The 14,586-nt window shown below is 42.6% G+C and overlaps 1 protein-coding gene across 1 annotated transcript in view; it reads right to left on the bottom strand.

Moving 5' to 3' along the window:
- NT5DC1 (5'-nucleotidase domain containing 1) overlaps positions 1 to 14,586 on the bottom strand; it is a 186,531-nt gene that overhangs the window by 25,203 nt on the left and 146,742 nt on the right. Inside the window, exons 9-10 of the mRNA XM_060238371.1 lie at positions 4,802 to 4,920; positions 2,555 to 2,713 (exon numbers count right to left, since the gene is read on the bottom strand). Coding sequence (XP_060094354.1) covers positions 2,555 to 2,713; positions 4,802 to 4,920 — 278 coding nt within the window. The remainder of the gene's footprint in view (positions 1 to 2,554; positions 2,714 to 4,801; positions 4,921 to 14,586) is intronic.

Genomic DNA, 14,586 nt, shown 5'->3' with positions numbered 1-14,586 from the left:
CTATATCGAGGAGATGGAGGATGGCTGAAAGTATAAGCTGATGTTTTTGAGGAGACTTGTTCCTGAGAACTTCCAGGAATCTGTCCCGTGGCATTGTCCTGAATTCTATACTGTAGCCCTTGGACACTGTCTCCACCACCTATCTGTCTTTTACTGTCTGTTTCCACACTTCAGCAAAGTGTTGGAGACAGCCCCCTATAGCCCCTGTGGGACTGTTCCGGGCATAGTCAGGTGGCATTGCCTTTCCTCGGACCTTTGGAGGATTGCCATTTGGTATTGAAAGGTGAAGATCTGGAACTGAGGGGCTTCTGTTGCCATTTCCCCCTATAAGATTTGGAGTAATTCGACTTGGAGTCCCTCCTTTGATCCTGAAAGGGCTGGAACTGTCTCTTATCTCTGTCCCGCTTTTTGGATGGGAGAACCTTCTTATCCTTGTCCTCCACCAGGTAGCGATCTAGGCCTTGGCCAAAGAGTAGATCACCTTTAAAAGGGACCGCTGCTACTTTGGCTCTTGCGGACAGGTCTGCGTCCCAGTTTTGTAGCCAAGTGTTCCGTCAAGCCGTCACACTCGAGGCTATGGCTCTCACAGATTGTTGTATAGCGTCCAGAGTAGTGTCCGCCACAAAGGCAGCAGGCAATGCAATCTTCTTTAACTCGTCTTTAACTTCCTTGGGCAAGTCTTGTTCCGCCTTGGCTAATTCTGAAGCCCACGAAAAAATGGCTCTGACAGCCAAGGAAGCCAACTCTGACACCTGCAAATAGGTGGCTGAAGCTTCAAAAACCCTTCGTAGGGCTTGTTCAATCCTTTTATCTGTGGGGTCCTTTGGTGTGCCATTGGCACCAAGTGGCAGAATAGAAGAGGAGGCGAGGCTGTTAACTGGGTCATCCACCCTGGGCAGCTTGAGCTGTTTCATGGCCACTGGAATGAGGGTATAAAACTTGGAAAAAACTGAATGGGTCACCTTTGGCTTGGCTGGGTGTTCCCATTCTGCCTTCATTACGGAGAAAAACCCTGCTGGCAGTGGTACCAGTTGTGGCTTGGATCTGGCCTTAGGAATGGTTTTCTCTGACCCCAGTGGGAAATCTGTTGCCTCTTCCTCTTTAAGTTTAGGGTCATAATTCAACTCCAAGGCTCTGATAATTTTTGGGAAGAGCCGTGAATAAATGTCAGGGGGAAACAGCCTATTCTGAGATGATTGGATTATCTCCACCTCTTCCTCAGAAAGCTCCCCTTCTTCCTTTGAGGAAGATAGTTCTAAGTCCTCAAAGTCTTCCCCCAGTTCAGAAATTTAAAACTTTCCACGTCTATGTGTCTCTTCTTTCTCTGGGAGGGGCAGTCCCAACTTCCTCCTTCACCAGATGCTTAGTCTTTTTTTGTGCATTTTTAAGACTTCAGCCTGGGGGTCTGACTGGGATCCTCCTTGCTTTACTGAACTTCTTTTTTTTTTTACTATTTGCTGGATCCAGGCAAAGAGATTTGCCTTGGCCTCTGTTCCAGATAAGTCCACTACTGGGCTTTCCATCTGGTCCTCTTGAGAGGGCAAGTCAGACAAGTCCAAATCACAGGTATCTGTATTCCTGGCCTTGGGGAATTCGAATGGGGCAGCCATTTTGAATTGCCCAGTCTGTAAAGAGAGAAGACACAAAATGGCCACCTTTCCCGCCTAAATTTTCCTTCCCCTTCCACACTCTGCAGGCCCTATTCATGCCTTGCTACTGGGCTGTGGAACTTCCCTTTCGTCCTCTGGACCTCCTCTCTGCGTGATCTTCCTTTATGGAAGTAAACAGCCTCTGGACTAGTGCTGGTATGCTATCTAGACAAACCTGGCACTACTGACTCCTGAGTTATGTCGAGAGAAAGGGGGGTGGGCACCCAGTGTTCATTAAGGCTCCCCCCCCAGACGTCCTTGACACAGGCCGCCTTACTTTCCCCCATTGTCTGAACTTCCTCCTTCACTGGTCTCTGGGACCCGACCTGTTCTGTCGAGAAGGAGGAAGAATTCGCCACCATCCTGTCCACCCTGTGCACGCTGCTGGGTCCAGACAGAGGTTCTGGATGCCTGCGGGGCCACGGACGCATGCTGCCATCTCTGCCCTGGTCGCCTGCAGTCTCCGCCATTTGCCGCCGCTTCGGTGTCGGTGCGCCTTTGCCTCCGTACTCAGGGAGGCATGGGGAAACTGCCACCACGTTCCTGCATCTCCCAGACTCCAGGAAGCTTCAGGTGCCGAGGGAAGGGGGGAGAGTAAGCTGCTCCGTCCCTTTCCTCGCCGCTTCTGTTGATTTTTTTTTTGTAAAGTTGAGCTAAGCTCAGCTGACATGTCCTGCTCTGGAGGCAGGGCCGAACAAAACTGAAAGCTAAGGGGAATAGCACCCCCTCCTGGAAGGAACTTGTTTGCTGGCTCTGGCTACGGAGAGGAGGAGCTACATTTCCATAGGTCAGGACTGACCCACTACTGGGACTGCTGGAGAAAGGTGTCTTCTTTTTAACATAGTTAAAATTGGGGTTGTATCAAATCTGGCAATTCATTAGAAACTTCTGAAAAGAATTTTTACCTCATATTTTCCTTTTTTCCCTAAAGGTTCGGCTTCTGTGTCTGAAGGTGCCAGAATGGTATCCCCTCTGAGTTCCTCTAAGATGAGCACAGTCTCCCAATTACTATAGTGATGGGCAGAGAAAATGTCTGAGTGCATGCTGTCTCCAAAGTAAACAACCTAAAAAGGAAGCATCAAGACAATTGCATAGCATACAAGAACAGTTACAAACACAGCAGATATGAGCTAATTGTGTTCACTGTATATCTTTCCGCTGCTTGTCCCTCATGGCAAAGTCATGGTAGATCATCAGGAAGAAGCTCATATATAGGATAAATTTATTTTTGAAATTGTTATTTGCATGTTTGGTAGAGAGAAATTAATAGCAGAATTGTGATAAATGAGCACTGCAAGTGATGCTTTATGGGGAAAAGTGGCAACTCCATAATTTCTCTTTATATATGCATAGGTGGGTTCTCTCCATAGACTGTGCATTTAGAACAGTTCATACAGATACATGAACTATCATGTGAGGAATCTGAAACCATAACATCCATTTGAGATGAACAGTTGTCATAATAGTAAAACAAAAGATGCTTTTTAATTGTATGCTGTTAGTTACCATTGCTTGTATAAATCATGAATACAAAACAGAAGTCCAGTGGCACCTCAGAGACTAACAATATTTGTTTCAGGTGGGTAGCCGTGCTGGTCTGAAGTTTATATATATGAAACATATGAAAGCTTATACACAGAATTAAACTTAGTTGGTCTTAAAGGTGCCATTGGACTCAATCATGCCTAGCAAAGCAATTTTATTTGATACTCACAGAACATAATCAAAGGGTCACTTTTAAAATTGTCCAAAGTCTCAGAAGAAAAAAAATGTTTTCAAAAATTGTGGGAGTGAACTTTCATGCTGAATTTAGGTTTTGACTTATGACATCGTCTGTCATGCTTGACTCTGAAGACTGTTCTGATAGGAAGCACAAATTTTATTACAGAATCTCACCACCCGTGGGGTCAGAGTATATGGTTAAATATATTTCCTTTCCCTCCCATTGTATCAAGAATATAAAGTAGCACCTAAGACTCAAGATATCCCGCAAACCAATTATTTTTTAAAAAGTCCACATTCTATCACTGATAATTTCTGATATGTAAGACCTACAGCAACCAGAGAAGGTTTATATTTATGTAATTTAAAGTACCATAAGAATTCAAGAAGAGCCTTGCTGGATCAGACCAGTAGTCCATGTAGTCCAGCATCTTGTCTCACACCAGTTCCTCTGGAGGGCCAACAGCAGGACATATAGGCCAGGACCTTCCCCTGATGAACATATGAAGCTGCCTTATACTGAATCAGACCCTTGGTCCATCAAAGTCAGTATTGTCTACTCAGACTGCAGCGGCTCTCCGGGGTCTCAAGCTGAGGTTTTCCACACCTATTTGCCTGGATCCTTTTTTGGAGATGCCAGGGATTGAACCTGGGACCTTCTGCTTCCCAAGCAGATGCTCTACCACTGAGCCACCGTCCCTCCCTGATGTTGCCTCCTGGCACTGTAATTCAGAGGATGACTGCTTCTGAATGTGGGAGCTCCCTTCAGTCACCATGACTAGTAGCATTGATAGACCTATCCTCCATGAATCAATCAAATCCCCTTTTAAAACTGTCTTTTCCTGTGGCCATCAACGCATTGAATTTTTTTTCACTACAATGAATTTGACATTTTAATCACTCTTTTGTTTGTCCTGAATCCTGGGAGAGGGAAAAAATTTTCTCTTTGTCAACTCTCTCAACCCCATGAATACTTTTATAAACTTTCATACCCCGCTCTTTCTAAACTGAAAAGTCCCAGACTCTTCAGCCTTTCCTTACCCCCTAATAATCTTGGTTGCCCTCTTCTGCACTTTTTGAGATACTGTCTCACACCAGTTCAGGCAATACTGGAAACCTGAAATTAACACCATAATCCAAAGCACATTCATTTTGAACTAAAACCCACTGAACACAGTTGCGCTTGTTTCACCTGTGGAACTGGGCAATAATTATGTATGAAAGAAACTGAACACAAAATATAAAATACAGACTCCTTATTGATAGTCTTCAGGAGCCAATTTACACATGAAACTGCTATCAGATCCTAACTATTGCATTTGCTTCCTCTAAAAATTTAGACAGGTGTACTAATTATGTTCAACTCATGATGCTGTGGTGGGAAAAAAATGTTCAGGAGTTCCAAGTTGAGTTGACCTTTTCTGAAATACCTTTGGTTCTAATTTGCCAGTCATCTTCTTCAGCAATTCATACAAATGGCTTGAGTTTCCCTGGGAGTACCAGCCAGGTTTCTCCAAGGACAGAAGGGCCTCTTGCTCTTCATCATTCTCTGAAGTAAAAAAGCAGATTTACCTATTTTAATGAAGACTCCAAGGAAATCATCCAATCTTCTGAACAACTGCTAGAAGGTTGAGTCGAACAGACAACTATCAGAATGTTACTGATAACTTCCACATCACATTTACACATTTCAAGGTGACCTAGGACCCACAACCTATTTTAAATCAGCAGCAAGCTTGGTAAGTGTTCTGAGAAAACTCCAATTTTCCCAAAACTGTGATCATCATCCTAGTCTTTGTGTGCAGTTCTCATCAAAGAGACCATGACTCTAACTAAAATAAGTGAACAGCAACCTATTCATGAAACGAGAATACTACTACAGCTCCTGAGAGTGAATCCGTCTGTGATGTTACATGATAATTAACCTAGCCATCATGGAATAAACCCCAATGGGTGATTTTCTATGGGCAACAGAAGAGGCTAGTATTGGGTCATGGGTAGTTTAGTATGGAAGTAACAAAAGATGCAGTTCTCCAGCAGGACTGAAACTGTGGTTGGCATGGACAGCTGTAACTGAGAACTGAGGCTGGGCGCAGAAGACTTCTGTTGCGATATTCTGCCAGCAAAGCAAGACTTTTTAAAAATTGAATTTGGCATTCCCATTTCATGGGCTTTAGACTCAGCTTTGTGACTTCTGTCACTCTCAAGAGCATCTTCAAAAGACCTCTGCTCTCTTCTCCAGTCCAACTCCCCTCAGCTCCATAACTGACTTTTTCAACTGCCTCTCTCCTTTGACAGGTTGAGACAGTCCACCAATGAGAGTGAGTTCTATCAGTTGTCACTCAATGGTCCTTAGCAGGTATATTGCTGCTGTTCATTACACATGCTGATTACTCATGTATTACTCATACATATATATTAAAGATAATGGGAGAGAGAGTAGAACCCTGGGGCACCCCACAAGATGAACTGCACCAGTTGATTATGCACCTCTGATGGAGACCCTTTGTGTCTGACCAAACAGAAAAGAGTGAAACCACTGAAGTGCTATATCCTTAATATCAAGTTCATATTCAAGCTGGTGGATAAGAATGGACTGGTCAACTGGATTAAAGCCTGCTGAGAGGTCCTACAGTATCAACAGGAAAGACTGTTCCCTGTCCAACTTTAAACAAACATTGTCCAACAGTGCAACAAAAGCCATCTTGGTATCAGACCCAGGCCTGAAGCCAGATGGAAACAGGTCAAGGGCAGATATGTCATTCAGGAAGCCCTGGAGCTGCTCTGCCATTGTACAGTCCCTAGAATCTACACCACCTTCGCTAGAACAGATAAATTGGAGACCTGCCTATAATTGGTCACCTCATTCATAGGGATTTTGAAAGTCCTTTAAAAAAAAAAATCATCTCCTTCCTCCAACTCCTCCTTGCCATATTTTATATCAACTCTACAGGCCTATAACATGAAACACTTAATGGTGCTGTATTTCCCTTCACAATGGCTTTTCAGAGGTTGCAAGGAATGAAAGTGAGAAAGGTGACAGTAGAGTTTTTTTATACTACTGGAACCCCACGTATGAGTCTTTTGAAGCATGCACTCTCTCTCTCTTTTAAATAGCAGCCACAAATCTCCATCCACTACGATGCCATCTGTCCTGTAATAGAGACACACTCCCCATGGGAATGGAGATATTACACTGCTCTGATCAAGATTTTAGCTAGCTCAGGAGAAGAATTCCAGTTGTTTTAATCAAAGACCCTAACTTCCAGATGTATTAAGTTCTAGTTACTGGATAGGCTGGTGGGGGTTAAATAAAATTCAACTTAGCACTGACCCAGAGTAACTAGTAGGGGGGATGAGGGTTGTGAATTATTGGTAGTTTAACCTTACATAATCCCTGTACTCAGACTGCTGGCAAAACATGATGAGCCTTCTGTCTTATGGGTTACATCAATCACCAGAATGTCTTAGAACTAATTATAACATGCTTAAAATAACTGAATTGATATTATTAATGGTAATAAAAAGCAGAATGTGTTTCCTGTGAAAAAGGATTTTTAAGGCCTATCCCTAGTAAGAGACCTGAGGTTTTTTTTTTAAGAACACACGAATGAACAGTGAAGCTTTTAATGAAAACCAGCAGGCACAGATGCATGGAAACTATGTCTCAAGGAAGCTTTTTGGCAGTTGCTGCCAAGCACAAATCTGTAAGGAATGCTGTATGCAAACCCCTTCATTTTAGTCACATTAATTGCTTCAGGACCCGGTTTGCAAATCCCACTGCAAGTTGTAAAAGTGATGTAATTGTGTTTTAGGAACTCTGCCATATCATCCAACATTTATAGTAATTTACAATAATATGTGAGGAAGAAAAAAAGACTTGCCCCTTTAATATTTAGTAAATGTTTATCCTGTGCTTCCTCTAAGACATATAACACTTCCATATAACATATAACACTTCTCATGTATATAGCAATACATTTTGTACACATAAAATGAATATATGAGGATATCCTAGGATAACAAAAGATGATGTGTACATGCACAGCAGGGGTGATGAGCAGTGTGCATTTCTTATTAATATGATGGCCTTCATTACAAGCACTGAAGTAACGGTAATTGTCAATAAATCCAAGAGTTCATTATAATGGAAATTTGATACTGTAGCATTGTCAAAGAAAAAAAATACATTATTTTCATAGTGGAACATTTGCTTCTAGGTGCATTTGGCAGGATATTTGGTTAAAAAACCTCTTTCGCCTTCATCAAAAGGAATATTTTGTCTAAGAACATAAGAGAAGCCATGTTGGATCAGGCCAATGGCCCATCCAGTCCAACACTCTGTGTCACACAGTGGCCAAAAATTTATACACACACACAAACACACACTGTGGCTAATAGCCACTGATGGACCTCTGCTCTATATTTTTATCTAACCCCCTCTTGAAGCTGGCTATGCTTGTAGCTGCTACCACCTCCTGTGGCAGTGAATTCCACATGTTAATCACCCTTTGGGTGAAGAAGTACCGGTACCTCCTTTTATCCGTTCGAACCCAACTGCTCAGCAATTTCATCGAATGCCCATGAGTTCTTGTATTGTGAGAAAGGGAGAAAAGTACTTCTTTCTCTACCTTCTCCATCCCATGCATAATCTTGTAAACCTCTATCATGTCACCCCGCAGTCGACGTTTCTCCAAGCTAAAGAGCACCAAGTGTTTTAACCTTTCTTCATAGGGAAAATGTTCCAACTCTTTAATAATTCAACTTGCCCTTTTCTGCACTTTTTCCAATGCTATATCCTTCTTGAGGTGCGGTGACCAGAATTGCACACAGTATTCCAAATGAGACCGCACCATTGATTTATACAGGGGCATTATGCTACTGGCTGATTTGTTTTCAATTCCCTTCCTAATAATTCCCAGCATGGCCTTGGCCTTTTTTATTGCAATCGCACACTGTCTTGACATTTTCAGTGACTTATCCCCCAAGACCCCAAGATCTCTCTCTTGGTCAGTCTCTGCCAGTTCACACCCCATCAACTTGTATTTGTAGCTGGGATTCTTGGCCCCAATGTGCATTACTTTGCACTTGGCCACAATGAACCTCATCTGCCACGTTGATGCCCACTCACCCAGCCTCAACAGATCCCTTTGGAGTGCCTCACAATCCTCTTTGGTTCTCACCACCCTGAACAATTTAGTGTCATCTGCAAACTTGGCCACTTCACTGCTTACTTCAACTCCAAACCATTTATGAACAAGTTAAAGAGCATGGGACCCAGTACCGAGCCCTGCGGCACTCCACTGCTTACCGTCCTCCACTGCAAAGACTGCCCATTTATACTCACTCTCTGCTTCCTATTAATTAGCCAGTTTTTGATCCACAAGAGGACCTGTCCTTTTACTCCACGACTCTCAAGCTTACTAAGGAGCTTTTGATGAGGAACTTTATCAAAAGCTTTCTGGAAGTCAAGGTAAACAATATCTATCAGGTCTCCTTTGTCCACATGTTTGTTCACCCCCTCAAAGAAATGTAACAGGTTAGTGAGGCAAGATCTTCCCTTACAGAACCCATGTTGAGTCTTCCTCAATAACTCGTGTTCATCAGTGTGCCTACTTATTCTGTCCTTGATAATGGTTTCTACCAACTTTCCCGGTATTGAAGTCAGACTGACTGCCCTGTAGTTTTCCGGATCGCCTCTGGAACCCTTTTTAAAGATGGGGGTGACATTTGCTACCTTCCAGGACCTCCTCTCTTGTCACCTCAATCTGACTCAGGTCTTTCAACACCCCTTCCAAAATTAGTGGTTCTGGAGCAGGCAAACACTTCTCGTCTTCCACAGTGAAGACAGAGGAAAAAAAATGCATTCAGCTTCTCAGCCATTTCCCTATCCTCCTTCAGTAATCCTTTTACCCCATGGTCATCCAAGGGCCCCACTGCCTCCCTGGCTGGTTTCCTGCTTCTAAAATATTTGAAGAAATTTTTATTGTTGGTCTTTATGTTTTTTGCAATATGCTCCTCATAGTTCCTTTTTGCCTGTCTGATCACAGTCTTGCATTTGATTTGCCACAGCCTGTGTTCCCTTTTATTAATCTCACTTGGATTAGCTTTCCACCTCTTAAAGGAGTCCTCCTTACCTTTTACAGCTTCCATTACTTTGTTAACCATGCAGGCCTTCTCTTACACCTGTTTGTGCCTTTCCTAACTTGTGGTATATATTTTATCTGAGCTTCTAGGATTGTAGTTTTAAATAGCCTCCAAGCTTCCCCAAGGATTTGACTGTATTTACCTTTCCTTTCAGTTTCTTCTTCACATGCCTCCTCATCTCAGAGAATTTACCCCTTTTAAAGTTAAACGTGGTTGTGCTGGTCTTTTGGGGCAACTCTATTTATACAAATGGTGAAATCAATAACGTTATGGTCACTTCTCCCAAGTGGTGTGATCACTTTTACATCTCTCACCAAGTCTTGGGCATTACTTAGGACCAAATCCAGGATTGCGCCACCCCTGGTAGGTTCTGTGACCATCTGCTCCATAGCACAGTCATTGAGAGCATCTAGAAACTCAATCTCTACCAGAACACATATTGACCCAATCAATCTGCGGGTAGTTAAAATCACCTATGATAACACAGTTTTTACGTCTAGCCACTATCTTTAAGCCTTCCATCATATTATAGTCGTCCTCTATCTTTAGATTTGGTGGGCGATAACAAACTCCCATAGTTAAATTTCCTTTTTGGCCCTCTATTTCGACCCAAAGCATTTCTAAAAGGGAATCTAATTCTCTGACCTCAGTCTTACTGGACCGTATGCCCTCTCTGACTTACAGAGCCAACCCACCTCAAACCCTTCCCTCCCTATCCTTACAATATAACTTATATCCAGGAATCACCATGTCCCACTGATTCTCCTCATTACACCAAGTTTCTGAAATTCCCACAATGTCTATGTTTTCTCCCAACACTAAACATTCCAACTCACCAATTTTACTTTGAAGACTTCTAGCATTTGTGTATAAACATCTATAATTTCCCAGGCAAGCTAGGCCCGCCGCCTCGAGACTCTGGCAGGCAGTCCATACTGTTTGTCACCATCTCAGTGGACAACTCTGATCCATTACCCAGTATAAAAGTAACAGCTAACACTTCATCTCTTTGAGATGAGTCCTCCCGAACCAGAGACCTGTTAATCTCCTGTTGGCTTTCCCCCAAGATTTAGTTTAAAAACTGCTCTGCCACCTTTTTGATTTTAAGCACCAGCAGCCTGGTTCCATCTGGGGACAAGTGGAGATAATCTTTTTTGTGCAGCTCCCACTTGTTCCAGAAAGCATCCCAGTGCCTAACAAGCTTAAAACCTTCCTCCTTACACCATCGTCTCATCCAGACATTGAGACTTCTAATTTGTGCCTGTCTCTCTAGCCCTGCATGTGGAACAGGTAGCACTTCTGAGAAGGCTACCTTGGAGGTCCTGGCCTTAAGTCTCCCGCCTAGCAGCCTAAATTTTTCCTCCAGGACCTCACGACTGCATTTCCCCACATCGTTGGTGCCAACATGCACCACGACCACTGGGTCCTCCCCAGTGCTATCAGCCTATCTACTACACGCGTAATGCCCGCTGCCTTCGCACCAGGCAGGCAAGTCACCATACGGTCAGTATGTGGTTTTGCCACCCAGCTGTCTACTTGCCTAAGGATCGAATCACCAACTAACAAGACCCCCCCTCTCTCCCTGCCCAGGGAAGGTTTCTTGGCGCTAAAGGATTCCCACTCACCAACTGAAGAAGAGGTCCCTTCTGAGGGCGCATTCCCCTTATCCTCAGCCCGGTGCCCTGTTCCCTCTCAACCCTCATGCTCCCTGGCAGCAACGGGGCTGCCACGTTCAGAGTGGGGCTCATCTAACACATCCCCGAGAGTCTTCTCTGAGTGCCTAACTGACTGTCTCTGCTCCAGGTCAGTCACCTTAGCCTCAAGGGTACGAACTTATTCCCTGAGGACCAGGAGCTCCTTGCATCGAGCACACACCTAAGACTTCTGTCCTGTGGGCAGATAGTTATACATGTGACACTCAGTGCAAAACACTGGAAAGCCCCCACCCCCCTGCTGGCATTCTACCTTCATGATAGCTTTTTAAAAATATACAGTCCCCTTTTAAACCCTGTTTGTTTATGTGGCTCCCTGTCTGGACAGTCTACTTACCTTATTGGGAACACAAGGAATCTGGGTTCCTGGTCCTTACACAGCCCCCAGGCTAAGAGCCACAGGCCAAGAGCCCTTTAGCTCTCTGGCAAGGCGCACCTTAATAATGCAAAGAGGGTGGGGAACACAGCCACTCCTAATCAATCAGCCTCTGTCTAGGCTCGAGAGGAATAAACACTATTTTTTTTTAAATGCATTTTGCATAACTTCCATATCACTTCAATGCCAACTGTAGCCTCCACTATCAAAGCAAAACATATGGATAACCTCCTAATGACTTTACAGCAGAAGCTCTGTGCTTGTATTTCCATTGCTTGAATTTCTCAATGAAGGTAAAGACTGCATGGGCAGATACTCTGAATATAATGCAAATACACAAACCTTGTGGATATGTATTTACTTGACGTTTCACTTTTTGTAACAGTAGAAATTTCCAGCTATAGACTGATCTTTCTACAGAGACTTACAACCCATGGTTTGCTAAGACTGCATCATTTAGACATTTTAAAAGACAAATACTTGATCCTAAGTATAGCAATGTCAATGCTGTTTTTTTCTTAAAAAGAAAATAACACTCCCCAATAGAAGCTCACTATGATACGGACAGAAGAAATAAAAATGATGTTTTAACATATGGCACACGGGGAAAATCAAGTCTTGGCAAGACATTAAAGCTGAAGGTATAAACATTCAATTTTTGCTATATTATCAATTAGTCTAAAGACTAAAGGAGATCTTGAGCACTGAAGGAGGACTTCCAAGAGATGCAACTGAATTTGAGCTGCTGATTATATAAAAAAAGAGAATTCACTATTATGGATATATAAGATTTTACTACAGCTAGAAACAAAAGATGAACAAGTGGAAAAAATGTAGGATTAAGTGGATGTGAAACCTTAAAGAATATATATCTATGCAACAATGGGAACAACTATGGGGAAAAGATATCAAATTTAGAGTTGGCCAAACACAAGAGAAAATTGGTACAAAATGTTTTTCAAATGTTATAAAACTCCAAAAGACACCGAGAAAGCACATAAAAATTACAAAGGGAAATGCTGGAAATGTCAAAACACAGATGGAACCTTCTTAAATATGTGTTGGACTTCTGAAAAAAAGCAAAAAAGATGTTGGAAAGAAATAGATCAAAAATGTAAAACATTTAAAAGTTTAAATTCCCAGTGGAAGCCAAGAGCATTGTTCAGCTTTACCTAGCAACAGATCACTACTAGCACGACAGTGGTATTCTATAAATAGTTGACAACAAACCTTTTGTATTATAAGGTTTGAATAAGATATTTAATATTCAGAAAAACCAGGGGTCGTTTTGTAGGAAAAAAGGTGCAGGAGCTCAGTAGCATAAGGTCACCTGTGCAAGCACCAGTGATTTCCAACTCTGGGGTGACGTTGCTTTCACAACGTTTTCACAGCAGACTTTTTACGGGGTGGTTTGCCATTGCCTTCCCCAGTCATCTACGCTTCCCCCCCCAGCAAGCTGGGTACTCATTTTACCGACCTCGAAAGGATGGAAGGCTGAGTCAACCTCGAACCTGAAAACCCAGCTTCAACCGGGGATCAAACTCAGGTCGTGAGCAGAGCTTAGGACTGCAGTACTGCAGCTTTAACACTCTGCGCTGCGGGGCTCTTTATAGCATATCTCTTTTGCATATGCCCTTGAATCTGTGTGCAGCAGGGAGAGAACTTTCCACTGCATGCAGACCCCGGTTGGAGGTTCAGGAGCTGCGCTCTTGTGAGCTCCTGCTGAATTCAAGCCCTGAGAAAAACTATTTGTAAAAAATGTAGTGACAAGTCAATGTACAGCTTTCCTTTCCAGGGACTGTTAAAAATAGAAGCAAACCTCTATAAAACTATAGATCCTGGCAGTAAGTACTGAAATTAGCTGTGTATTTAGACTCTGATATGAGAAGAAATGTCATGAATTCACCGCCCTTTTCCATGTGTTTTCTGCCTGCATTCCTTCCTGTCCTGGAATAGGTCAGGGAAACATAAAATAAGAATGGCTTAGACAAGGTGGTCATATATTAATCTTCTTTCAAAGGAAGTGCGCAGTCAGGGAGTCAAACATTTACGCTCCAGTTTCATCTGTGTTTCCCATCATTCTGGTATGATTCTTATTTGTGACACTAAGGTAATTTACTCATACACTTAACCATATGGGATGCAAGATATGACAAAATGTAAAAAAATTGTGTTTTGGCCCCAGCCACATGCTGTCAGTATTCATACATACAGCACAGCTGCAGTAATATCCAGAAGCACCTCCCATATGGCTGCGTAAAGAGTTCTTATTAAATTGATTTCACTTTTTCTCTCTCACACATTCTTTTTTTAAAGAGTTATTTCCTTTCAGACCAGTTGCTATCATTGAATCCTCCTCAGTCAGTTTTTTAAGTTATCCTGAGTTTTAAAGCCAGCTTGATATTTGCACACAAGACTCCTTTAAAGGCAATTTCTGGATAAAATATAGCAGCAGCAACTTTCTTTTAAATACTTAAGTAGAAATTAAGATGCTATTTTAAGGAGGGATATCTGAGAAACTTTTTAATGTATAACTTTTAAGAAGGGACATCTTGAGAAAAACTACATTCTAAATTTTAAAAGGTGTCCCCAAAGAACTGCACATTAATATCACGGTTAATAGAAAAAAATAGGATTCTAAGCTACTAGTAATGTTTCAGCTGACACAGTGGTAGACAAAAAGTCTAACCCACACTTCATAAGCTTTCAAATGAGTTATATAGTGTAAAATCTTGCCTCTGTGGGAGAGAAGTGGACGAGATGGATCATAGCAGAGCTTCCCCACAGAGTGTTCCTAAATCCATCATGATCCATAAAAGGATGGACCATGCAAGCAGGACATTTCATGACCATAGGTAGGAAAAATCCAATACATGGTTATAGGATGGGGGAGACTTGTCTTAGCAGTAGTATGTGCAGAAAGGAGCTAGGAGTCTTGGATCATATGCTGAACATGAGTTTGGCTAAAAAGTCAAATGCA

Source organism: Heteronotia binoei, chromosome 1 (assembly GCF_032191835.1).
Source record: "Heteronotia binoei isolate CCM8104 ecotype False Entrance Well chromosome 1, APGP_CSIRO_Hbin_v1, whole genome shotgun sequence".
Classification (NCBI taxonomy): Eukaryota; Metazoa; Chordata; class Lepidosauria; order Squamata; family Gekkonidae; genus Heteronotia; species Heteronotia binoei.
The sequence above is the reverse complement of the archived record's forward strand: the minus strand, read 5'-3'. Positions and strand labels throughout refer to the sequence as shown.